The 26,897-nt window shown below is 39.5% G+C and overlaps 1 protein-coding gene across 1 annotated transcript in view; it reads right to left on the reverse strand.

The window, feature by feature from the left end:
* Positions 1 to 9,858: 9,858 nt before the first annotated feature.
* eipr1 (EARP complex and GARP complex interacting protein 1) overlaps positions 9,859 to 26,897 on the reverse strand; it is a 74,818-nt gene continuing 57,779 nt past the window's right edge. Inside the window, exons 7-9 of the mRNA XM_059354066.1 lie at positions 22,374 to 22,541; positions 18,047 to 18,214; positions 9,859 to 10,341 (exon numbers count right to left, since the gene is read on the reverse strand). Coding sequence (XP_059210049.1) covers positions 10,167 to 10,341; positions 18,047 to 18,214; positions 22,374 to 22,541 — 511 coding nt within the window. The 3' untranslated portion in view covers positions 9,859 to 10,166. The remainder of the gene's footprint in view (positions 10,342 to 18,046; positions 18,215 to 22,373; positions 22,542 to 26,897) is intronic.

Here is a 26,897-nt window from a genome sequence, read left to right on the forward strand (position 1 = left end):
GAGCCACCCCATGTGCTTGTTCGGTAATTAAAAAACAATGAGGTAGGAGAAGGGAGCTTGGTGCATGCCGCATTGCAATAGCAACTCGTCCATTGTGGTCCCTTTCACCTTGGAAGAAAGGAAGGCCGGTCAGCCAGACAAAGCTGAATAATAAGCACCAACTCTGCCAATGAGTGGGGGCTCGTACGCCTTTTAGTCTTGCTTTTGTAAATACATTAGATAAGGCGTAGGTGTATAAGTGCTAATAGATGTACTACTCCGGTCCTGGGGGATTTAAAGTGTTGGGATACCCACAGCATGGAGACAACATATACAAACCAATCAGAACGTGTTACACTGTGAGGGTTTCCTGAGAACATACCCTCCTATAATTTCACCAATGGCTTAATAGTCTCTGCTCACCCCAAAGCAGTTTATCTTCTGCAGAAGCGATAGGACAGTAAATAAGTAGCTTACGACACCCGGGAGCTTTTCCCTGACTACAGGGTGGTTGTCAGTGTTAAGTAGCTATCCTTGCAAGCTCTGAGCTAAAATCAAAAGTGATGGGACCGCGTTTCATCGGGGCTTCCACCGCTACGGCACTAAAAGCTTGAGAAATTTACTAACAAAGAGCACAGTGCGGCTGCAAGTAGGTTAACATTTAACAGGTTTTTACTGTAAATCCCTGCACATTTCAAATGGTTTGTTTATTTTTTAGTTCTTCACAGGCGCAGGCTGCAAAACCTTACCTTATCTCTTGATACATATTTATAATGCTGTGGATGGAATACCTGTCGTCTGGCCCATGTTGGAAACTTTCTGCATTATCAGAGTGTTCTTGAGCAGATCTTGAATCCTTTCCAGCTCAGGAGTCATGCAGTAAAGTAGGTAGTATTTTTGAAAACACATGCATTATTGAACAGAAACATTAATGTGAGATATGCATGATTCTGGAGGTCATTAAGCTCGCCAAACACACGCACACAATTGTCAGCATACCTTTCTTGGTCATTCTCTTGCCTTACTCCATGCACCTGTATGGACCTCTGAAGTCTCCCTTCCCCTGCTCACTCACTCATACTTTTCTTTGTCTTTCTCACTCCTCTTCCATTGAAAAGCAACGTGTTTGTGCATAATTTCCATTTCAAGGGGTCATATAAATTCTCCTCAATGCAAATGAGTCAAAATCTCCGAGGTAATAATCACCTGAAACCCCCGCTCACACACAAACACACAAACACCCCAGGTGGCTCCATATTGCATCGCAGGCATGAATAAATAATTAAATGATTTTTTTTTTCTTCCAGCAGCTGAATCCAATTCTGCCTCCACCCTTTGAGGACGACACCCGGGTGACCCTCATGTACAATTACCGCCATTCAAGACGTTACGCAAACACTTGTGTTTCAGAAGTGTGCTGCATTTCCTGTGTAAGACGTGCAGTTTGTCTGATGTGTGCTGGGTAAAAATAACGTTATATATATGAAACAGCTGGCAGCATCAATGACATTTACAGACACAATAAATAAATAAAGACGCTTGTGCCCACTGATCTCTCTCTAAATTTCATTCTAAAGAACATATATTCTACTAATATGTCCCTGTCTTTGCTTAAAAAAACAACATCCTGTTTCCCAGCCACATACATTTTTTTCAGTTATTTCCCTCAGTTTCACGTGAGTGCTTCTACAGGCAAGAGCACTAAAGTCACGTGAGGTGTCCGGCAGCCACAATAACACTGTCATATCTTATTCCAGGTCAAGGGGTTTATGACCTGAGGAAGCCGAGGCAGCTGGGAGGTAAAGCGCGGCGATCATGTGACCTGCAGGTGACGACATGCTGGATTTCTTATGACACAGCAGCACTCTGTTGCGCTAGGTCTCTGAGCAGAGGCTGGGGGGGCTTCAGGATGGGAGAGGAGATGTCACGCTTGCAATGACTAACCCATGACAACCGTTCTATAGATATCTTTCGAACATGTCATCTATGTTTGGTGCTTTAGTTACAGCAGCATGTATTTCACAATTGAAACCGCAGGAGTGGCGTCACCCTAGTACCCTTAATAGACCACGCACCACTGGAACTGAGAATGTATTGTTTGTATAAAAAGACAAAAAAATATGAAAATGAAATAATTTCTATATATGAGAGTGGATACTGGAAACTGGAAAATACAGGGGTTAGATGAAGATGAGCTCAATGTGGTGGAAAATTACATCTTATCTTTCCTTTATATTTTGATTTGTTATAAACATTGTATATGTGCATTTTTTTTGTATTAATTGCACATAGAATATGTAGACATATGCAGCCTTGTAAAAGGTAAGTGACAAGGAATACCATGACCCAAAACGAAAAAAATAATAAAATAAGGTAGCACATTAAACAAGGTTGCCCATGAAGTTGGAATAAAATATTTTTTACCTCTTTCCATGAAATGATTGTGACAATGTGATTTATTTTTGAAAGATAAAGTGTATATCTTCTCAAATCTTTATTAATCAATCTCTTCCAAACATATCGCAATGAAATGGAACCACAATTAACAGAGGATTGTGTCTGAAAACAAAATTGTTCCAGCTTTTTTGTGCGACCCTTTACACACAGTTAAACAAACAGTAAATAAGGAAATAATCTAATAATAAAGGGGAAAATGAGCCAGTACTATAGTGCTGAATGATGTTTAACACCTTTACTAACAGTCACATTATCAAGTTCAAACGGTGAAGAAAAAATTAAGAAGAAAACAAAATAAAATATTATTATAAACATTGTTTAAAGTCAAACTTTAATACTACATCGGTGAGTATTTAAGTGTGTTGGGACGTCTTTTGTGATTTAACATATATAGAATGTGTATGTTGAAATCTGCATGAGGCCAATGTGTTAGTTAGCTAGTTAAGTAGGCGATATTAACAACCATATTTGTGGACAGAAAGAAGAATTTTTGTGTATATATATTCATTTAAATCCTACAATTGGAACTTATTTTATTAATAATAATAAAATGGATTATTAATATATTTATAGTAACATCCATATTTGTGGACAGAAAACCTCGACTTTTGTTTCCACCATCATGTTCTTTATTTTGTGATTTGTTGAAAAAATAGTTTAAAGTCATACATTAAGATAGAGTTTTTTGTTCATAAATACTTTTAATTTTAAGTTAATTATCAATCACATTGGTTAGTATTATTATTATATATTTATTTAAATCCCACATTTAGGAGGAATTTGGGGATATAACATATACAGTGTAGAATGTGTTGAAATCCAATCAAATAGATCATTAATATATATTTGTTGGTCAGGTTTATACTATAGCATGAATATGAGGATTTACAGTGTCAGCAATAACATGTCTCAAAACCTCCACATTGATGATCAATGCATCATGCGGAGTGTAATCTGTCCTGGGTGAGCATTTAAGGAATACTAAAGAGGAGCCTTCATTGATTCACATGCAGATACTCAGCAGGTGGATCGACTGGTTCGTCACAATCATTCAAATCAGCTGCAGGCTATTCTGTTTAAGGTGGAGAAAATATTGATGTTTGTCTCTTAATATAATCTTTCTTTATGGAAACACACACACATCTATGACACATAAGACCCTGGCACGCATGCTCGTCACCCTCACATCTCTTCATACACCAGAGGACAGCAGAGACATGACAATGTGTGTGTGCATGTCTGTGACAAGCATCACAAGTTTCCAGATGGGCGATATTCAGCGATTACCTTTTCAGCGCTCACCATCCCTCTGTATCTACACCCTGATCCCTCCTCTCAATAATTGACTGCAGGGTAACAAGGGCTCTGTGTATGTGTGTGTGTGTGTGTGTGTGTGTGTGTGTGTGTGTCTCTTTGTGTGTGTCTGTGAGCAGCTTCTCTGATTAGATCGCCGAATACACTCTGTATTCAGCCACAGCACTGCCTGCCCCAACTGGCATAGCTAATGAAGAGCCTGTGCCCCTCCCTTGGCACTAGCGTGTGTGTGTGTGTGTGTGTGTTGCATATAGAGTCAAGCTGCAATTAAAAGGCCTGTCAGTGGTGTCTGCCATAACAGAGGCTTGGACTGTCACTATCGACCAGCCTCAACACACATTGTACTGAATGAGCGGGGGTGGGGGCCAGAGGGAAGGATGAAAGAGCAAGGGATGAAGAAAAGAGGACAAGGAAGAGAGATGGTGAAGGCAGAGAAAATCGACAGTCGGTAGGTTGTTAATTTGTTATTTGAACTGTATATCTGCAGTTTTAATAGAGGCTAAATTATCCTCAAAAAGGTACAAAAAACATAAATAAATGCTATACTCTGTGTAGGTTGACCATTTTTAAAAAATATAATTAGGTGATTAATCCATTACTTGACCGAGTTATCACCAATCGATGCGTTTCAGCTCATTGTTTTGGTTTTACAGCTCGCAAATATACTTTTGTGGTTCAGTCTCACCACTCACGCAGCTCTGATAAACCCCCTGTACCAACAAGATCTCCAACCTAAATGACAGGATAGGTCAATTGTCAATACCACCCATACAACACATGAGCCTTTTATGGTTTGCGGTGCAGAGCGGAGCATTATTAAAATAGCACATCAATATACATACAGGTACAGTTTGCAGTTATAAGGAAAAGGCTGCAGTTTTGTTGAATTTAGGCTCCAAAACCACTGAACCAGGTTTAGGGCAAAAACATCCTGGTAATACGTTATAAAAGACATTTTAAACAGTAAATAAATGTATGTAAATGCCGGAAGTGAAGTAGTTACGAGGGTGAGGTGACTACTGGAGGTGACATAGTTACAGTGGCAAGAAAAAGTATGTGAACCCTTTGAAATTACCTAGTTTTCTGCATTCATTTGTCATAAAATGTGATCTTATTTGCATCTAAGTCCCAAGTATAGACAAACACAATGTGCTTAACCTAATACTACACAAACAATTATAATACTTAATGTCTTTATTGAACACATCCATTAAACATTCAAAGTGATGGTGGAAAAAGTCAGTGAACCCTTGATTTAATAACTGGTCGAACCTCCTTTGGCAGTAATAACCTCAACCGAACACTTCTGATAGCTGCTGATCAGACCTGCACAACATTCAGGAGGAGTTTTGGACCATTCTTGCTTTCAGAAGTGCTTCAGCTCAGCCATATGGATAGGATGTCTGGTGTGAAAGGCTCTCTTGTCATTCTACAGCATCTCTATTGGATTGAGGTCTGGACCACTCCAAAAGGCAGATTTACTTTTGTGAAGTCATTCTGAAGTAGATTTCATTTGATGTTTAAGGTTATTGTCCTGGTTCATCACCCAACTTCTGAGCTTTAGCTGGCAGACAGCCACCCTGACATTAACCTGTAGAATACCTTGATAAAATTGGGAATAAATTTTCCCCTCAGTGATAGCAAGTGGTCCAGGCCCTGAGGCAGCAAAGCAGCCCCAAGTCATGATGCTTGCTCCATCATACTTACTTACATACTTACATATCACACACTGTTGGGATGATGTTCTCATATTGACTGCTGGGCCCTTTTTACACCATACCCATTGCTATGTGTTCTTCATAAACAATTCCTACATAGTTTCATCAGTCTACAAAACATTTTCCCAGTATTGTTGTTGAGTGTCAAGGTGCCCTTTGGCAAACTTCAGGCATGCAGTGATGTTTCTTTGGAAACCACCGGCGTCCTCCGTGGTGTCCTGCCATGGACGCCCTGCCTGTTCAATCAAAGTGTTTGTGATAGACTCATGACTAGAGATGTTAACCAGTTCCAATGACTCCTTTAAGTATTTACTTGTTACTCTGGAGTTTTTTGTTTTTATTTACCTCACTGAGCTTTCTGCGTTGGGCCTTTGGAGTGAACTTGGCTGGGCACCCTCTTCTAGGGAGAGTAGCCACAGCACTAAATCATCTCCATTTGTGGACCATTTGTCTAACTGTGGACTGTTGAATATCTAAAGTCTTTGAGATTACTTTGTAACCCCTTCCAGTCTGATGCAAATCAACAATACTTGATCGCAGGTCTTCGGAGATCTCTTTTTTCTGCGAAGCATGGTTCACATGAGCAGATGCTTCTTGTGAATAGCAATCTCTACAAGTTTGAGTGTTTTTTACAGGTCAAATAATCTCTACACCTCACTCAAATCCCATGTAATTAGGACACCAAGTTTGCTTATTCCTGACTCAAATTAGCTCTTAATGGAGTCAATAGCCAAAGGGTTCACTTACTTTTTCCACCATCATATTGAATGTTTAATGGATGTGTTCAATAAAGACATGAAATATTATAATTGTTTGTGTGCTATTAGGTTAAGAACGTTGTGTTTGTCTATACTTGGGACTTAGATGCAAATAAGATCACGTTTTATGACAAATTAATGCAGAAAAACTAGGTAATTTCAAAGGGTTCATATACTTTCAGTGATGTTTAAATCACATAATTTACTTTTGTTTTCACATGGGATATAAATCTGTTCTCCTGGGTGAAAGTCTGACATCTGTACAACACATCCACCACCCCTCCATCCCACCTGATGCACGAAATATGCCATTTAAACTCAGCTCTCTGTCATTCATTAAAATTACGGCCACTAGAGGGCGGCGGGGGACAGTGTAAAACATAAAAATTAGTCGTATTTTGCTGCCTGTACAAACGACCCGATACAGTCCCCCTGTACACCTGCTCAAAAATTTAACTTGTGTTGAGGATCTGGTTATGTTTGGACCCCAGAGTTGAGAAGGACAAGGAATCACTTACAAAAAGAGTTTATTGTACATGATAAAACAAGAAGAGAGCAGGCAGTGGAGAGGCACAAGGGCTCAGCACATGGAAGGCCTCTGGAACCAAAAAAACAAAAGACATGGCAGCGAGGCACACAAGAATGTGACCACGAGGAAAAAAACAGGCACAGGTGAGTATAAAGCCACAGCAATATGATACGATTTTTTGTTGTGGTTTGAGGACAGAAGAGAGCACATGGAGAGCTGTGGTTCTATACATTTTACGGTAACGGACGGAGATAAATGGAGTTACAGAGTTAAATGTTATGGACAGAGCGCTCCTGATTCATCTCACCTGCACCAGAATGAATGAGTTCAGTCCAGTTTATATAGGCAAGCTCAACTGCTCAGGTTTCTCAACAAGTTCGGCAAAAATATGCATGACATGTAAACTTAAGACAGAGAGAGTCTGCTAGAATCCGCTGTACCTAACATATTCACTTTCCTATTAAGGCAATATCTGTGTGGTGGAAGACACAGGCTGTGAACATGTGAGTACAATCAGCAGAGTAGAAACTTTACATACAAGGGAAAAACTCACAAGAGCAAAGGGTTGTCAGCACTACCAAACAGGATGAAAATATCTGGCACAGGAATGGAGTCAAGACCAGGCTTTTATGGAGACGATGATGAGCTGATTAGGAGCAGGTGTGCCTTGTCTGCAGAAGGTGGGGGAGAGAAAGGCAGAAACAAACACACATACGCAAAAATTAAAACCATAACTCAATTTACCTAATTAACAAAGCACTTTTTTCCCCTTCTTCTTACTTGATCTTCAGCAGTATACATAGTGAAATGTCAGCGAAACAGAAACAGTAGCAACTACACTGGCAGCTAGTCAAGAATTCTCTCAGGAGTTGGTTGAAACCAAAACAGAGCTTAAGAAAAAGTAAATACTGGATTTTTTATTCATCTGGACCTCGTTACAGGTAGAAGATTAAACTAACTCTGAATCCATAGCTGAACTCTGAGTTGATTTACCCTCAGATCAGAAACTTTGAGTTTCCGGTTTCAGCAAAGCTGATCTGAGTTAGTTCAATCCACTCAGAGGAGGTTCATGTGCATGCATCACTACTATAAAAAGGCAGCCCGATATTACAATTCACCATGGCAACAACTAAAACAAATGGTTAAACTGTAAATCCTCTCGCGAATGTACAGTGAGTTAGAACACATTTTTACAAAAAAAAAGCAACACGGTTGCAGCTGCAAAGGAGAGAGAAGAATAAGATTTAATCACAGGTATAATATGACAGGTGGAAACTGGTGAAATGGTATTGAACCTTAATTTTATTTAGTTGTAATCCTGTCGGCGAAAGATGGACGTGGATCAGTTGAAAATGAAATATGAGAACATAGTTCAAACAGGTAGGACTGAGGTGTATTAGGCTCATGGCTTATTTCATTTTATTCTTCCTTGACTGATTTAAGTATATATGATTTATATGATTAGCCACTGATTTAAATATAATTCAGTAGCTATTTCAATGTGCATAAGGTGCTTCAATGCCAGGGTTACTTTCCTTTTCACTCTGCAAACTGTAGCAAACTATCAGGGTACCAAGCACATGAATTCAGGGTCTCAGGTCCTCTGACTACATAAGGCTGTGTGTATAACCTCAGCTACTTATCAACAGGACAAGAGAAAGGGACACCCCATGACAACAGCTAGCTGCTTCAGGATAAGCAAGAGTTAGGAGACAGGAAAATATATTTTTTTAAATAGAAAACCTGCATATTCATTTGCAGAGTGTGAAAAGGGCCCAAATCACAGTGGAGGGTTCAAAGACATGACACATGCATAGATGTGGAAACCTTAAAAAAAAGATCCAAGCAGAATTGAGATTCTGACACACAGTGACCTGCTGATTAATGTGTTTCAGTGCACACTTTAAATCAATGAGGAAACGAAACGGCGCGTCTGTCTCATAGACTGTATATAAATAATGGACATAGTCACCGTGACGTCACTCATTGGTTTGTGGACTGCCTGTTGGAAGCATCGAGTTCAGCGTTACACTTGTCGCCATCTTGTGTCGCCATCTTGTTTCCGATACAGGGAGCAGACCATATTTGGACTGTGGAGGAGCGAGAGGGATCTACGACACTGACTACACGCCTCTCTACACCGGCAACCTGACATGAGAGAAGCCGCTGCTAATTCACGTTAGCATTAACTGGGATGTTAGTTTTCGCTAGCAAAAAACAAAAACAAAACGATTGTTACTTACCTCAGAAAACTGAGCAGCGACTCCTTGGAGTGTCTGTTAGTCCAACCAAACGCTGAACAAGACATTTTTACTGATCAAAACGTTCAAATAAACATTATTCAGTCATTAGTCATTAAGTGAAAATACAGTGTGAAAGTGTCAAAGTTAAGATCCCAAATTGGTAAACATCCTTAATATATGTATATAACGTTTGATATAACTTTATTGACACGTTGCCGTGGATACGCATTGCTCTGCTTTCTCTCCTGATGACGGCTCACCTTGTCAGTGACCTGTCAATCAAAGGTAGCCACGCCCCAAATCATACGATTCTTTATCTTTTATTTTCTTCTAAATGGGGCCATCATCAGAACTATTAACATGAAGTTGTCTTGAAGAAGATTTTTGAAGTAACCTCCCTTCCTGGAATGGGAAACTTAGAGTTTCCCTCATTTCAGGGTTGACATACTCAGAGTTTTCAGAAAACCTGCTTTCTGAAACAGGTCCCAGGTGGCATTATACATAGTATGCTTGCCATATCAACTTTCTAAGGGGATAATATGTCAATGTCATGGTCCCATCTGATTATGCTGCCCCCAAGTGGCCAAAAATATATTGCAGATTTAATTACGTATTAGTTGATTAAAAAAAACTCCCAAAAAACAAACAAAAAAATCCTCAGATTCAACCTAAAAGTCTTGACAGCAAAACAAATGTTTTCAGCTACTTTTCAGAAGCTGGGTGTTCTAACTGGCAATGGTAGTAACAAAGATAATGACTGAACAAATAATAGTCGGACAAGAAATCGTCAGGTAATAACATATTTATTGCCATGATGAAGAAAGTTATTTTTTTCTTGTGTGTGTGTGTGTGTATGTGCGTGTGTGTGTATGTGTTCCTTTCTTATGAGTTTACTACCAAACTCCGTCATATATTTATCAAGGATTCTTTTTGTTTCAGCCAGGACAGTTGTATTGTTTACAACGGTGTGAAACATCTGAGCTACAGTATATTTACATCTCTCTATCTCTCTCTCTCACACAGACACAATATCTTTGCAGCGTCGTGCACATCAAGTTGTAATGGAATGTCTATTTGCTGCTTTTTGTAGCCAAGAGTGTGTACAGATGTGTTAGTATGTCTCTCTCGCACGCTCGCACATTTAGATCACCTGCCCCTCTGCACCCTCTCAGAGCAGGATGCGGTATTTGAGGGCCCGGGGGACCCTGTTGATGACAAGGCGCCCATCGTAGCTGAGTGAGGCGAAGAGCCAGGGGTCGGCCGACGACCACTCCGCTGCATATACACTGTCTTCATGTTCCTCATAGGTAGACACCACGCTGTCCTTTAGGGGCTCCTTACCCCTGAAACACATACATAAAGACATGATGAGCCATGAAAACTGGAAGAGGAATGCACCACATTTGAGACAGGGGGCCTGGAGATACTGAATCACCATCGTCTCTATCTGTATCTGTGTTCGGAATGGGAGGGGTCTAAATCAGAACTGGGTGGGGGTTAAACGGGGAGTGGGCAGGACTTAACTGGAAGTTGATATTTCCACCCTAAAATTGATATGGGTTGATGATAAGTTTCTAAGTTTTTCTGTTTCACAACAAAAAGAAAACTTTTTGCAGAAAAAAGCTACTAAATGAGGATTTTCCTTCCCAAGTGTAGTAGGTTTGACACTTTGAAATGAAGCAGGGTGCCACTCACAGTCACAGCTGACAAATAATAATTTGAAAATAGAAACAAAATAGCACCCTCAAATCATACAAAACAATACTTTCAGACAGTGAGTAAACAAAGAAATATATGTCACCAAACTTCAGCATTGAAAATACACAAAGACCACAATCAGATTTCAGTACTGCTGTGTGTTTGTGTTTGTGTCAGTGAGTGCCTGTGAAAAGACTCAGTCCAGTTCAGTCCACTTGCCAAAAGTAATAAATCAGAAAATCAGAAGAGAAATAGCAGCGTCTGTATTTGCAGTTCAGTAACACTCATTATTTACACTATATATCGGTCAGGTTTGCAGCGTTGGCCTTACATTAATACTGTGAAGGCCTGCCCCTGGTGAAAGTCTGCCTGGGAAACATGCATCCACCGGATCATTCCCCCTCCTGGCACACACTCCAGAGACCAGGCTTATGTTTCCACAATGATTATTAACACATTTCACTTGTATGATACTCATGCTCGGAAAAAGTACATCCGAATTCGTACCAGAGTCTTGCTTGCACTATGTTAGGGAATGTTCAATATATGTTTAATGACACAGTTTCTTTCTTAATGTTTTAACTTTACAGCCAACTTTACAGTAAAATGTGAAAACACAACTTTCATCAAATTGATGTAACATGAAGAGAAAATGTTTATTTTATGTGGATGTCCAATCGTTGTTGATGATAAATGAAGTGCACTTATATATCGATTTTATCCAAAGCGCTTTACACTACACACTACGCTCATTCACCCGTTCACACACACATTCATACTGGTGGCCGAGGCTACCAGGGCACACTGGTGCCACCTGCCACCATTGGGAGTTCATTCACACACCGATGAACGCAGCATCGGGAGCAATTTGGGGTTCAGTAATTTACTCAAGGATACTTCGACAAGGCTGCCATGGTCAGGGATCGAACCACCAACCTTCCAATCAGTGGGCGACCACTCTACGAGTCACAACCGCCCATGGTAAATGTAGTCCACTGAAACAATACATTCCTTAGTGTGTGCTATATTGGCCAAGAAAGCTCCTGCTTGTGAAGCCGTGCCGGCAGTGCTTACATGTACCAGGATGCATTGTATGCAAGCCAAACATACACTCCTTCTGTTGTTACCTTAAAAGCCCAACTTAAATGCACTCAGCATTTCGCTAGGAGGCAACTCAATGAAATATCTTTCTAGTGCGTACAAAAATACTCATCATCTGCTGCCTCGGCACTGCTCATCTTGGTTGTCAGCACACCTCTGTCCAAGTGAGGAGTAAAACTTCCATGCATAGTAATGCACACAGAGGCTCCTGGGGTTGGCATTGGCAACAGCATCTAACAAAAACAGCCCACGCTGACATTCATCGCAGCAGAATGACTCTCTCTAAAACCATAATCTGCATCCTTTTTTTGGGATGCCATTTTCACTGTTTTCACTGCAAAGAGAACAAGGACGTTTTAGAGCAACATCTATAGCAGGCCCTCAGCTACTGAAGCCAAAATACTACCTCCAATACACAGATTGGACATCTATGTATCAAAATATCAATATTTACGTAGGACGTGTTGCTGATCAGACACCTTTTAGGGGAGCTCCGCCCCATTTTGTGATAGGCCTACACCTGGTCAGTAACACAATTCGCTCATCTCATCTGTAAGTCTATTTAGCCTACCTATCTTTCGGAGTTTTAAAGTGTGCTACATGGTTAGATTTTCCAATAATATTCTAATAGTTTCCAGCAAATATCAATGTTCCATGTGTATGTGCTGGATGGTGTGCGTACCTTATGAAAAGTAAGTGTTTTATGGAGTTACAGACGTTGTAGTGGTCTGCATGTAATGTGCAAATTCTGTTATTTGCGATTAGCATGCTAATCGGAGATTTAGCTTTATTCACTTCTTATGTTGCATCTCCCACTATACGAATACAATTGTCTTTTAAATAATTTCCAATATTCGCTGTTTGATGGCATAAACGTGTCATCAGGTCAAAAGAGCCAGTTTAGTGCTGAAATGTGCTGAATGGCGATGTCTGAAAGTGAAAGTATAGCTGACTAGACTGGACATGCTTGAAGGCAAAACGAAAATCTTGCCGTCATAGAGAGGAACAAGACATCTTAATCATTCTCATGAGGAAAACCTCACACAGAATCTTTACTTAAAAGGTGTTAATATTGTTGCACTTACAGTAGTCACACAAAAATTACTGAACGAAAATGGGAATTTTAGATAAATTCAGATCTAATCCCAATCATTGTGTAAAATGTGCTTGTGTGTGAAGTGGGTATCAAACACAGTTCATCCATCTGATCACACTTTAATCGAGCGTAGTGACATCTTCAGAGTTCATTGTTTGTGTGGCAGTGGTGTAAGAAGGTGTGTGAAGTGCAGTTAAATCATAGATTTTGTTCAAAAGTTCGAAGCTCTAATTAGAGTGACATAATTCCAGTTCTTTACAATGCATCTTCTCTTATTTCAGGAATTATGTGAAAATGTGTCTAAAGTCCTGCTGAATTTTCTGTAAACAAGGTAATGTTTACATTCACTTTTCTTTTTCAAACGTATTGTGTTTAGTGCTTATTGTTTAATTCCTTATAACATGAACGCAATGCCAATTTTGAAAAATTGTCTAAAATCTAAATAAAACAGATCATTTGCTGATCCTTTGTGACATAATTTAAATTAGAAAAACTGAATATTTTATTATCAAACTGATAAACTATAAAGTTTGATGAATTATGTTATTATTTATGTTTTACACAGCAATTCTTTGTGCATTATTTTGCATTTTTCATTACCACGATCAACTGTCATGCAGCAGAATATGAAAATGTGTATTTTGTTTCCTGCCTGCTCACATGTGTGCATTCTCATGTGCTCATAAAAGGATAAAAAGAACATAGGGACCCTCTTGTAAAATCATGTCTCCACAGCACTACCAGTGGTCATATATAAACCCTCACACATACACAGAACCTCCATATCAGTTTCTCTTCTCTGTCTTGTGGATCGCAAACACATAACTGTAGCTGCTGAGGACTGCAGGGTATTTACTTTGTTTATTCACCATTTCTCCTCGTCTTATGCTTATACAAAAAGCAACTGTCCCAGTGCTGAGACAGTCCTCCCACTGCTACAACAATGTGACAATAAATACAATTTTAGAATTATGATCTAGCATTATTGCCATCCCAAATTTCTCCCAAACCCATCGCTGTAAGTAGCCATGAGGGGAAATAGTGACATACATATTTGGATTTATTTTACACATTAACTGTTTCACACAGAGAGTAGCTGCTCCCTTTGGGCTGAAGCCTAGAATAAAAACACTCTTAAGTGCTCTGCTCATATAGATTCATTGGGGAAGGAAAGAACAAGAGGGCTCAGTATATGTGAAAGCACTTGGCTGATGTTACAGAAGCTGAACTCTGGCACAGTTTGCCTAAAGGACTGCAAAGTTTTAAGGGACCCTGTCACTGGACACTTTACCTGCCTAGAGAAAGTGTTGTACACTATGATCAGGGGAAACATTTGTAGCCAAAATAATGACTTAGTTGTTCAATTTGTTTATTAGGTACATCTAGATATTTTTTTATGTTGCAAATCAAGGTCAATTGAGTTGTTGTTATTATTATTATATTTGTTATTATTATTATGCCATGGTGTCACTGTCTGAAGTCTTAAAATTTGGTAGGGACACACTGTGGGCAAGTATCTCACTTTTATATCACATTACATAGCCTGATCATCGATGATTAGCTGGGAGTAATCCAGATGGTTCTTTGCCCGATTTAATGACGGTTGTAATCTTCAGAAATAGTTGCAGATAAACTCTGTGCTTAAGGATTATTTTGTTTTTTTAACATAACTTGACTATGTAAAAGTTATGCACAAGTTCAAAATTATTGGACACAGGTGCCTTAGGGTTGTCAAAAAAAATTGCTAGTCAGATATGGATACTAAAAATGAGTATCGGATTAGATACTCATTTGCAGCAGTAAAGATGCCAACAGTGCTGTCCTCACCTCATCCAGTTGATGTTCATAACAAACTTAACATGGCACGTACTGCTGCTGAAGGAGAGTCTTCCCGACCACTATTGGTGGAAAAAAGGTGCTGTATGGAAATATTTTGCTTATGAGGCAGACGACCAGGGATGGGGAAAGGTATCAATAAACCTGTTTGCAAGGAATGCTACAAAGTGGTGGCAACCAAGTCAGGTAGCACAACAAACTTGGCTAAACATCTGAAAGACAGACAGTACAGAAATAAAAATTCAAAATACAGATAACAGACAAAAAAAAAGAAGTAAAAATGCTATTTAAGATGATCAAAGCTAAAAAACAGTTGCAGACTGTTGCAGGAAAGTCTGATGTTATGGGCTTAATGATCCTCAGTGTTAATTGAAGATTATTCCAGGTCGCGGGGCATTAAAACAAAAGGCTGACTTTCCAAGCTCAGTCTGCATATGGGGAACTGTGAGAGTAAACTAATTGTTTGATTGTGTCAAGTAGTGTCACAATTCCAATCAAGTAGTCTTGTTAGGTATGGAGGTACTTTTCCAGTAATGGCCTTAAAGATAAACAGGTACCAATGTTTCTTTCGCCTAAGATACAATGATGAGTGTACACTGTAAAAAATGTTTGTAGAAATTACAGCAAAACACTGAAATTACATCAGAAATAGGGCGTAAAATTAAAAATTATATACCACTGTATTAGACACTTTTAATTACCGTAAATCAAAGAATAGCACAAAACTTTCACTTTCACTGTCATAAACTGTAGGAAACACACAGTTTTGCTGTAAAAATATAAAATTTTTATGTAAAGTTAATGGAGAAATACCATGATGACACAATTACCCTAAAAATAACCAGAATAGTCAGTCTAAATTACAGTTTCTGCTGATATTTACATTTAAATTTACAGTAGAAACCCACTCATTGTGTTTTTTTCACACCGAAGCTCTGGCAACCAAGTCTGCCGGTATTCTACTGTAAATTAAACAGATTATTTTTTTTACAGTGTAGCCATCACCAGTAATAAATCTAAGAGCAGAATGTTATATGGAATCCAGAGGTCTAAGGGTTGAGGAAGCAGCACTTCTGTAGATCACATCCCCATAGTCCAGAACTGACAGAAGAATTGCCTCCACAACCCTCTACCTGCATATAAATGGGAAGCTGGTTTTGTTCCTGTTCCTGTTCCTGAGCCAATTATTTGCCTCAGTTTAATGGCAAGGTTGTTAGTATGGCATTTAAATGTTAATTTGTCATCAAGCCAGATTCCAAGGTACTGGTAACCAGTTCTATGTTGGAACCTTTTTCGGTATGTATATGCAGGTTATTTTGAGTAATATTTCTGACCAAGAAAATACCAACCAATGCATCTCGCAGGGCGGTAAATGAGAACTGCAGCCTGTCGACAGCCACTTTTAAGAACATACAGTATTAGACAGTTATCATAAACATTAACCTGGCCGACAGCACACGTTAACATTAGCTGTTTAACTAGTCATTAGCCGATATTAACACTAGCTGTCTGTTAATTTAGCATTAAGCCAGTGCCTAATAATAAAGTGACTAAAGTTAATTTGGCAGCTAGGCATAAAACAGGATAATATAATATATTTTTGTCTTAAAAGTATTATTCGCACATTCTTTTTATATATATTTATATATTTTAGTCATACCTTACAGTTATATTATTTGATGTTACTGTTTGTATTGTTGTAATGTTTATTTTTTTTAAATGATGCTAGAAAATGGTATCTAGTATTGAGTATTTATGTTACGTTCTGGTAGTTCTGGAGTTTGAAATTCTAGTATTGTGACAACCCTAACCTCTGTGCTCTCCAGGCAGCAAATGTAATCAGTCCTGCCCGTCTATTACATTTGTTAATTTAACAGGATAACACAAATATTTATGTCTAGAAAAGTCTTATTTTTCTCTTAAATCAGACTGAAGCTGAGAAAAGTCGACTGGCAACGAGGCCGAGATAAAAACCGCAGCAGCCTTCCCTACCAACTCTATTTGAAGCCTCTTTAATATTATTTTTTCTCCCGTAGGATCGAAAATGGTATAGAGTTGTGAGTATTTTCCTGGGTACCGGTATCAAGTTTGAAATTTTAGCATCGTGACAAGCCTAAGGTGCATAGGAGGAAATGTCCGTTTTTTAAATGTATCATGTATGTATAAATGTATAACTGCAAAAATCTTCATGAAACGTATAATGTATTAATAATGTGCTCGTAAACATGGTGGCTGAATCCTGGTGGAACAGAAATCCTCGCTCCACTGCTTGGCCATCTTGAAAATAATAATCATCATCTGCAAATTGAGCTGTTAAAATTCTAAAAGCAATCATATAAAGTTCTTAAAATAGTTGAACCGCTGAAGGAGTTGTGTACATAGTGTCCACGTACTGTGGAGTACTGTACATACAAGAGGGGTTAATAAGTGTAGTGGAAGGGTTAAAACCGAAGCTGAGTGCTGGTGATTAGCAAGAAGAGTTGATAATTGTGGATGAGAGTCAGTCATTGAGTGTAAGAGCTGCTAGTCGTGGATAAGAGAGGGAATGGCACCATAATGGATGGAGGACAGTGGCAGCTTTGGAAAGCGCTGAATGGTAACCATTAAATATGATATTGCTGTATTTTTTAAATCAAGTCTTAATACTATGAAGAAAAAAACACATTTATTATGTTTGTCCTTATCATATTGAGTGTAAAATTATGTGAAAGTGAAGAATCAGGCAGCCAGCATTAACATTTAGAGGACTAATTGCAGAAGAATACTTCAAAAATACTCAACATGTTTTTCTATATGCTTTAGTTTGTTTCAATAGGCTTCTTCTCTAAAAACAAAAAAGTGACCATAACCTTAGCACTGTGCTATGATTCCACATCTGCAATATAGAATCAAGACTGAAGAAGCGGTATTGAAAAAGGACATGTTTTGTGCAAGAAAAAGTGTTATTTTGAAAATGAATGGGAGCTATGCATTCAGAAAGAATGAAATCACCAGCATGTTAATGTTTAATAAGTGGGGCAATGAAGGACGGTTTACACACGGTTATAAACATTATTAATCTGCATCGGAGCTGATTATTATGGATGATGTTCTGCTTAATTTCCTTTTATTCTACTTGTCTGTATTCAGTGTTACTTACTTACTTGTAACCTCATCAATAGTCTAATGAGATACTGTGGATAGTTAAATCTAAATATATATATATCACCACAGTCTTGGAAAACAGTAACTGAAAGGAAGCAAACAAAAATATTTTCATTTCAAGCCACAGTTTATCTGGAAGCATTTCTTTCCTAACCGGCCTGAGTTACTCTTACTTTTCCTCCTGGTGGTTGTCCTCCCCCTCGCTGAGCTCCTCATCGTCCACCAAGTGCCCGAACGGCTCTGAGGAGATGGACACCATATTGGAGAGGATGAGGCGGCTGTCACTGCTGGCTGTCAACACCAGCTGGTCGTGGCTGTGGTTGTAGCGGACACTCCACACCCTGGGACCAAAACACACAACACAGTCAAACGTTTAACAATGCAGCAATGCGAGGAGGGGCAGTCAGGGGCGCCGGCAGGGATTTTGGGCACCATTAAAAAATATCAAATGAGGACCTACAACTTCGCTACTGCAAACTATGAACACCCTAAAAACAATCTGCACAGGGCCCCTGTTAGTCATGGGCCCTTAGAATTGTCCTAGCTTCCCCCCACATATGACGCCCCTTGGTGCAGTACGTTTTAGAGTCTGCAGCCATGCATCTTTCCATGTTCCTAACTCAGCTCTATGTGAAAACCAGCAGTAAATACTCACTATAGTGAGTAAAAGCACCCATACGCGTATGTTAGTGAGGACCACACATGCTGAAACACACACACACACACACACACACACGCACACACGCACACCACACACACACACACACACACACACACACACACACACACACACACACACACACACACACACACACACACACACACACACACACAATCATGCAGAAAATGCAGCATTCTCACACTGGAATTCACAGCAAATTATACCTTTCTGGCTGTATATTCAGATGCCAGTAATGAGGATTTGGTACCTTTCAGTCTACATTTGGGCTTAGTTCACGAGCTGACGATCATTATCATAAACTCCCTGATCCTGGTTTTATTTGTTGCTCAGTTCCACTTTTTCAATTCAATTCTTTCTTGCCTTTCCTCTCTCCCTTCCTCTCTCTTTCTCCAATAGTCAACATCGTCTCCCTCTCTTGGTCTTTTTTTATCCTTTTTTTCTCTCTCCCTCTCTCTCTCTCTCTCTCTCTGTGTTTATCTATGTCTCTCTCTCTCTCTGAGCCCCGGGCACAGCTCAGAGTGCGGTCCCGGCTCCCTCACAGGGAGGGATTGAGGGATAACGGAGGCTGTTGACAGGAAATCAGCCTCGGCCACGCCATTCCCTGCGCTCCCTTAATCCGCTTCCCTGCTAAAAAATAGTCCCTAATACCCCCAGCAGCCCTGAGGCCATATCCTGGCTGCACTCCGAAAAATGAATGCACACAACAAACACACACACACACACACACACACACACACACTGGGAAACCCCCACATATATATGCATCCCACTAATGATGGAGTGAAGCGTACACACACACACACACACACACACACACACACACACACACACACACACACAAACACACACACACACACACACACACACACACACACAAACATGTATGCATATATGCATTATAGAAAGGCTTGAATACACAAATGCATGTAGCCTATAGAGATAAAAAGAGAGCCCTCGCAAAAACACAGATTAGATGGTGGCACACACACACACACACACACACACACACACACACACACACACTTATCTCTTATCTGAAGAGATCCGTCTGCAGCTATCTACCGTTATGGATATGTTTGCCAAGTCTATCTTTCTTTTGGAGATAACACCCGCTCTTGTGTGTGTGTGTGTGTGTGTGTGTGTGTGCCTTTGTGCATGTGTGTATGTGCCTATGTGTGTGTGTATGTGTGCCTTTATCAGGTGAGGATTGGTGTGCTGCAGCAGTAGCCCAGTTTTCGCTTGCAGACACACTGATCATCTATGCAGCTCACACAGGAGAGAGTGTCTCCCACACACACCCACACACACACACACACACACACACACACACACACACACACACACACACACACAGGCACGCACGCACGCACACACACACACATTCCTGCAGTACACTGTGTTCAGCTCTTAGCACCGCCTGAAGCCTCACAGAAGACAAGCTAGTGCAGGACTGGGCTGCGTTCAACCCACAGTGATTCAATCCTTACTGACAAAATGAGTAGCTGCCCATTTAATTAGTAATTAGTGTATTACTACCTTTTATTGCACCAGCAGTAGTTCGAGCATTTCATTAGTTAGGAGATAAATTCATTAATAAAACCAGAAACCAATCAACAGTGGCACGGAGGAGTTATCATCATGTTTATCATTATTGTTAGCGAGTTTTACTGAATGTGCCTGAATTACAATCCAATGCAGTGTAAAAGTCTAAAAGGATTTTTCCCTCTATTATACAAATACAGTATAATTATATTAGACATAGAGAATACTTTCCCCACTACATTCTAAGTTGTAAAATTTAATGAAATGATGAATTACTTTTTCACCTATTTTGGGTATATTTCTTGTGAATTCTAATCATGTAATACAATTTGAGATAAAATGTTATGTCCCCAACAAGTTCAGTGAGCTGTGGGGAAATGTTGGAAGGCAATAAAAAAAGATGAGTGTCTCTTAAAAGTTTTAAAGTTTCTTTTTCATAGATTTTAAAACTCTGAGATATCTGACTTCACAATCGAGGTGTTTAAACTGGCTGTCGTCTTGGACATTGAGCAAATCAGCATCAATTGCCATTATAATGGGCATAAATTGCAATTGTTACAATTCTCAGTTTGGAGACAAAATGTTTAGTAGCTAAAGTTAATATGGGTGAAGAGTTTATTGCATTATATTTGCGTATAAGAGTTACTGTCCTATATACATGTGTAATTTTCTACATATACCCCCTTTAAGTGTCATGTGAACTAAAATACAACTTTATTGACCATAAACAAAACTCCATTCACCTCGACTGTATCGGGATTGTGAGCTTAAAACCTGGGGATCAAAACCAAAAACTACCAAGCAAGAACAATAGACCACAAAAGATAAGATAGTTTATGTATTTAAAGTGGAACTGTGAACGCAAAACACCTTAATAGTGGTTTGACTATTGCCATTTCTTACCACATGTATAAAAATCGTCATTTTATGATTTGAAAATGGCTCAACATGCCCTCTATTGTTTTAAACCTCTTTGAAGTTTCTACTTGAGTGAGGGGAAGCTCACAGACAGACCGGGAGCCTTGATCAATCAATGTACACGCAGATAATAATTTCCAAATACATATACAACTGGATTTTTTTGTGCGATTTAAACAGCTGTCTATTCAAATTATGCATCACTTAGGGGTTACTGTTATTTACTTATTCACTTATTAGGGGTTGCATGACAGGATGTATACGTCTGCTCACATCTTGCTCCCACTGGGGATTCCCAGACTGAAGCTTGCAGTTACACTTTAAGCAGCAAATACATCACATTAAAAAGCAAAGTTTGAAAAGGTACCATTTCATGGGACCTTCAAAATTTTCAACTATCCCTCACCTGCCTTATGTCCCACAGAAAAATGACTTAAATTAAGGACACTAGGTGTCTCGGTGCATACCACTACCTGGGACTTGGATTCAAATCTGGCCCCAGGTCCATTTGCTGCATGTCTTCCCCTCTGTCCCCCCCTTCCATTGTCTGTGTCGCTATCAGATAAAGCATGAGAATGGGCTCTTCTGTGTGGAGTTTGCATGTTCTCCTTGTGTCAGCGTGGGTTCTCACTGTCTCACAGTCCGAAAACATGAACTTAGGTTTAATTGGTGACTCTAAATTGCCCGTGTCTCAATGTGTCAGCCCTGTGATAGTCTGGCACACTGTCCAGGTGTACCCTGCCTCTCGCCTAATGGCAGCTGGGATTCGCTCCAGCCCCCCGTGACCGGAGTGCGGAAAAGTAGTTAAGGATAATGAATAAATGAATTGTGTATTCAAATGTGTATTATCATTACACTGTGCAATATAAATACTTTTCTCTGTGTAATGGTGCAATTTCAACTGTTTAGTTCTGAGTCTTATATTGTACGAATTTTATATCTATTCTTGTTAAATTTAATCGTTTTATACTTCTTGTTAATAATGCTTGTTTACTATTTATTGTTATTTTGTTGATGCTTCTTTCTTTTTTTTGCTGTACACTTGCTGTACACAGATGTTACACTGAAAATGTCCCTGTTGTGGGACTAATAAAGGACTATCTTGTATTATCTTAACTGAATATTGGCACAACGTATCAGCTGTCAGAAGGCTCATTGAAATTGGTCCTCAAACAACCTTCCACAGATTCATTTCCAACCAAACATTCTGGATTTTATGTGACACTTAGGGACACTTGAGCAGGACGGATGCTAACTAACACAGGAAGTTGAGCCCTGGTCCTCTGGTTCAAGGACAGTACCCACTCTTCAACCCATTCTGCCCAAACCTTTCTGGACACCCCCACTCATCCACCCACCAGTGTGAGTGCTCCTCCAGAGTCTTGACGGGCTCCTGGACATTGCGGACGTCCCAGAACTTGACCTTGCAGTCGTCTCCACAGCTGGCCAGGTAGTACTGGCGGTTGGGGTTGAAGTCCAGGTCGCGCACCAGCTGGCCATGTGCATTTTCTATACAGTAGATCTGACTGGGGAGGAAAGAGAGAAAGAGACAGGTTAATAGAAATAAAGGGAGAAGACAGGAGACACAGAGGCAGATAAGAGGAGAGGCAGAGAGAAAAAAATTAGGATGAAGGGATAAGAATGAGAGGAAGCAGCTGGGGAGGGAAATGATCAGGAGGTATGGAGGGATCGGAGTGTGTGTGTGGAGGGGGTGGGGGGTGGGGGGTATGACAGAGTGAGAATGATTCACAGGATCCACACATACGAGAACATTCCCAGGCTAAATCAAAGCCTCCTCTGTGTCTGTGTCTGTCAGCGAAGGCCAGGCTCAATAAAGAAGCCGACATCGGTGGTGGTAAATTATAAAGGCAAGCCTCATAACGGCACAGCCTTGAGTGTCCCTGCTGGAGGGAAGTTAACAGAATGACATGACAGAGGAAGGGAGATGCTCTGTACATTGTGTCACTTTCCATCTTTCTGTCCACCTCCTTCTTTAACCTCCTATACATTTTCCTCTGACCTTCTAGCTGTGACTTTTCTTTATATATTGCCATGGTTTAAAGAGCCAAATTCAGCTGTAGTCATTTTCAACAAATTCTACTCATTCCTTACTGGGAACTATAGTAAGAATTCAGGCCTATTATTTGGTAAGTGAAGTAGCAACAGTTTTCAACTGTTAGTATAGACCACAATGCCAGTAAATTTTAGCTAGAGGTCAGAGGTTAAGTAAAAGTACAGAAGCATCAGCATCGAAATTGACTTAAAGTATCAAAAGTAAAAGTACTTGTTATGCAGAATGGCCCCACTCAGATTGTATTATATATTCCACATATATTATTATATTATATGTATTAATGCATTTATGTAAGCAGCGTTTTAGTTTTGTCTGACAATGTAATCACTTCAAATGTTTCATGTTTTTTATGTTAAATCTAAATATATATTCTAAATATATTATTATGTTATTTGTATTGATGCATTTATGTAAGCAGCATTTTAATTCTTTTAAAGATAGGCCTCATTTTAACCACTTAAGATGCTGTTATGAGTCTGATAAAGTCTAATCACTTTAGATTGATCATGTTTTTCATGTTAAATCTTGACTTGAAAAGTAAGTAAAGCTGTCAGCTAAATGTAGTGGAGTAAAAATTACAATATTTAATAATAGTATAAAGTCACATTAAATGGAAATAATCAAGTAAAGTACACATGCCTCACAGTACTTGAGTAAATGTACTTAGTTACATCCCTCCACTGGTTTACTGGTATATGCTAATAGTTTTGTTAGTAAGCTGCATTGTAGCCTCCTTGTACTGTTTTCTTAGTCAAAGAAGAAAGCATCAAATCAGCTGGGTGTCAGAGAGTGGAATCCAATTTGAATAAACCGGCCATTAATTCGATCAAGAGCTTTGCCTGCACCATATATGCAACATGAGACTTTTAGAAACTTAGTGTTTGTTTTCCTCCACACCATTTCCTCTCCAGGCCAGCCTAGCAACGCTCAGCTTTGCACGGTTTTGTTCAGCAGAGTGGAAAGCCTCAGTGTTATGGCCCAGCTGGATGCCAACAGCAGCTAGCCAGCTAGCTAGTCACCCTGCTGATCACGCTGGGCAATTAACATGCTAATTAAAAATCTCATTAAAATAAAGGAGGTATAAGAGAATGACCTCAGGCAGACCGCTGGGCTTCAATTAGGTCAAGACAACTCAGGGACTGTGTGACTTTGTGTGTGTGTGTGTGTGTGTGTGTTTGTGTGTGTGTGTGTGTGTGTGTGCTGTCACTGGACCGTGCCGTTGGTGTTGCATGTGGAGCTCAACAGACAATGTCAAATAACTTCCACAAGCTTCCACTGAAGAATCACATTTTTCATGAATAGATACATGTTATAAACAGCCTATTCTGCACAAATAAATTGTTTTCTAGATATTATTTCCAAACATGACCAGTGTCCCATTTTGTGACGGTTTGTGTTCAATGCTTTATTTTATTTTGTGTTTGTTTTTTTTGCAGAAGTGCCAGCCAGGTCTCTCTCCCGACATTCAACATACCGGTAGTTAAGTCTTAGATCAGATTTGTTTGTTTTGTTTTTTCTTTTAGCTGTTTGTATGTTTGCTTTTTAAACAAACCCCACAAAGGATGCATTCATATCAAATATTACAATTAAACATACACCCTGCACATCAAACAATACAAGAATACCATGACCACAAGCTCAGTTTCAAAAACCAAAAGCGTGTATTCATTCAGAAATTAAAAACACTACAAAATTCCACCCCTGAGTCCAGACACAAAGTCCACATCCTCTAAATAACAATTTGTGTAGCATTTTCTCACTGGAAAAACTCTGAGAGCCCAGGAGTATTGCCTTTGATAAGTTGTGTGATTTCACAAGGCATTAATGCTCCAAAGTCTTTGTGTGATTGATATCTGACCCTCTGTTATCAAGGTTTATTGAAAATAAACCTTGATAAACTTGAATGTTTCCAGAACTACATGCAAATGAATTACTTTAAAAAGAAAATTCTAACAGTAAAACACTGAACACTGAACATCAACTGTACATTAACCTATACATGTATATAATGTATCCATTTTTCCTATAAATGGTAAATGGAGTGCGCTTTTATCCAAATCGCTTTACAGTACACACATTCATCCTGGGGGCCGAGGCCACCAGGGCACACTGGTGCCACCTGCCACCATTGGGAATTCATTCACACACTGATGAACACAGCGTCGGGAGCAATTTGGGGTTCAGTATCTTACTCAAGGATACTTCATGTAGGCTGCCATGGTCAGGGTTTGAAGCACCAACCTTCCGATTAGTAGGCGACCGATCTACCGACTGAGCTACAGCCACCCCGTATAGTAAGACAGTAATTTGATTTTTGATTTTTAAACTACAGTTACATTTCTGCTGACATTAAATCGATGTAATTCTAATATTTTGTGCATCTGGCAGGCAGACTCAGACTCAGTAACGTAATGTTATATCTGCCTTGTCATTTTATAAGCGATTTATTTTCTCTTTCTTCTTATGACTGCTGGCTAATTGAAGTTAAAAATAAAACTGTGATGTTTGTGTTGTTCTGTGTTGTACGTTGTTTCAGCCTTGCGTCGAGTCATGACATTGTCAGTAAATCTGGATACTGAATGGTAGTTGTTGTGTACTTCTAGAAAAGTTTTAGAATTTTTTTCTATTTTCATTTTAATGCACTTTCCCATTCTTATGCTGTTTCCCATTACCTATGCTTAACATATGTTCAAAGCACCCTGTTGTGTTGTAGTGATACGCTCTAATGGAGATTTTTAGTACATTGACTTAAATATGATTTAGTTTTAATATTGGATAATGTACTGATGAGTGAAGTAATTACATACAGCACTGTCCAAAAGTCTTAGGCAGGTGTGATGCTGCAAAATAAAATAAAAAATAGAAATGTCAATAGCTTATTTTTATCAATTAACAAAATGCAAAGTGAGTAAACAGAAGAAAAATCATAATCAAATCAATATTGACCACCTTTAGCCTTCAAACCAGCATCAATTCTTAGGCTACGTTTACACGAGGACGGTCTGAACAGAAGACGCAAAAGTGGCGTCGCGTCTTCACTTTTTATTCCTCGTTTAGACGAGCATTTTCGGGAGGAAATCTGCGTGCATACGGTGACGCAAAAGTGTGTGAAATTCGATTGTATGCATGCCAGGCGGCATCACTTAAAGCGATAAGAGCATCGTTTTCACGCCACACATTTTCATCAGCTACTCCACCATCCACTAGATCTCCCAGGTCTCGTTCACAGCCGTCTGGCTCGCCTCCGACGAATTGCTGCATCCAAAATGTGATAGAGGTAATTACAGATCCTTCTCTGTTCAGTAATACTATCTCTACATATCCTGTACATTTGGTGGAAAGACTAAGTTTATTAGAGCTGCCAGAGCAGCTTGAAGGTCCGACGCATGGAAATAATCCCACGTTTGTTTATTTTCCTGTACTGGAGCATGTATGTGACGTAAACACATACGTGACGTGAGCAGATCTGAGCAGAGTTTTGCGTCTTGGCAGTGTAGACGACACGCTACGGTGGAGCGTATTTAACTTTTCCACTTTGGAAGGTGGTTTCAGATTTTTGCGTTTTTAAGCCCCACAAACGAAAGGCACTTCCGATAAAATATTTTGTCGTTTTTACCCGCAAGCGTCCTCGTGTAAACGGGGCCTCAGGGGCATTTTTTTTTTTACACCTGCCTAAGACTTTTGCACAATACTGTATGTTTCGGAAAAACATGCTGTGTGCAAACAATACTCAATCTTACTGTCACTTGACTAATCAATTCTCTCTGTCTTTATCAGTTGGGACTGACCAAGTCCTGACTCGATGGAT

This window comes from Centropristis striata, chromosome 16, assembly GCF_030273125.1.
Source record: "Centropristis striata isolate RG_2023a ecotype Rhode Island chromosome 16, C.striata_1.0, whole genome shotgun sequence".
NCBI classification, from domain to species: Eukaryota; Metazoa; Chordata; class Actinopteri; order Perciformes; family Serranidae; genus Centropristis; species Centropristis striata.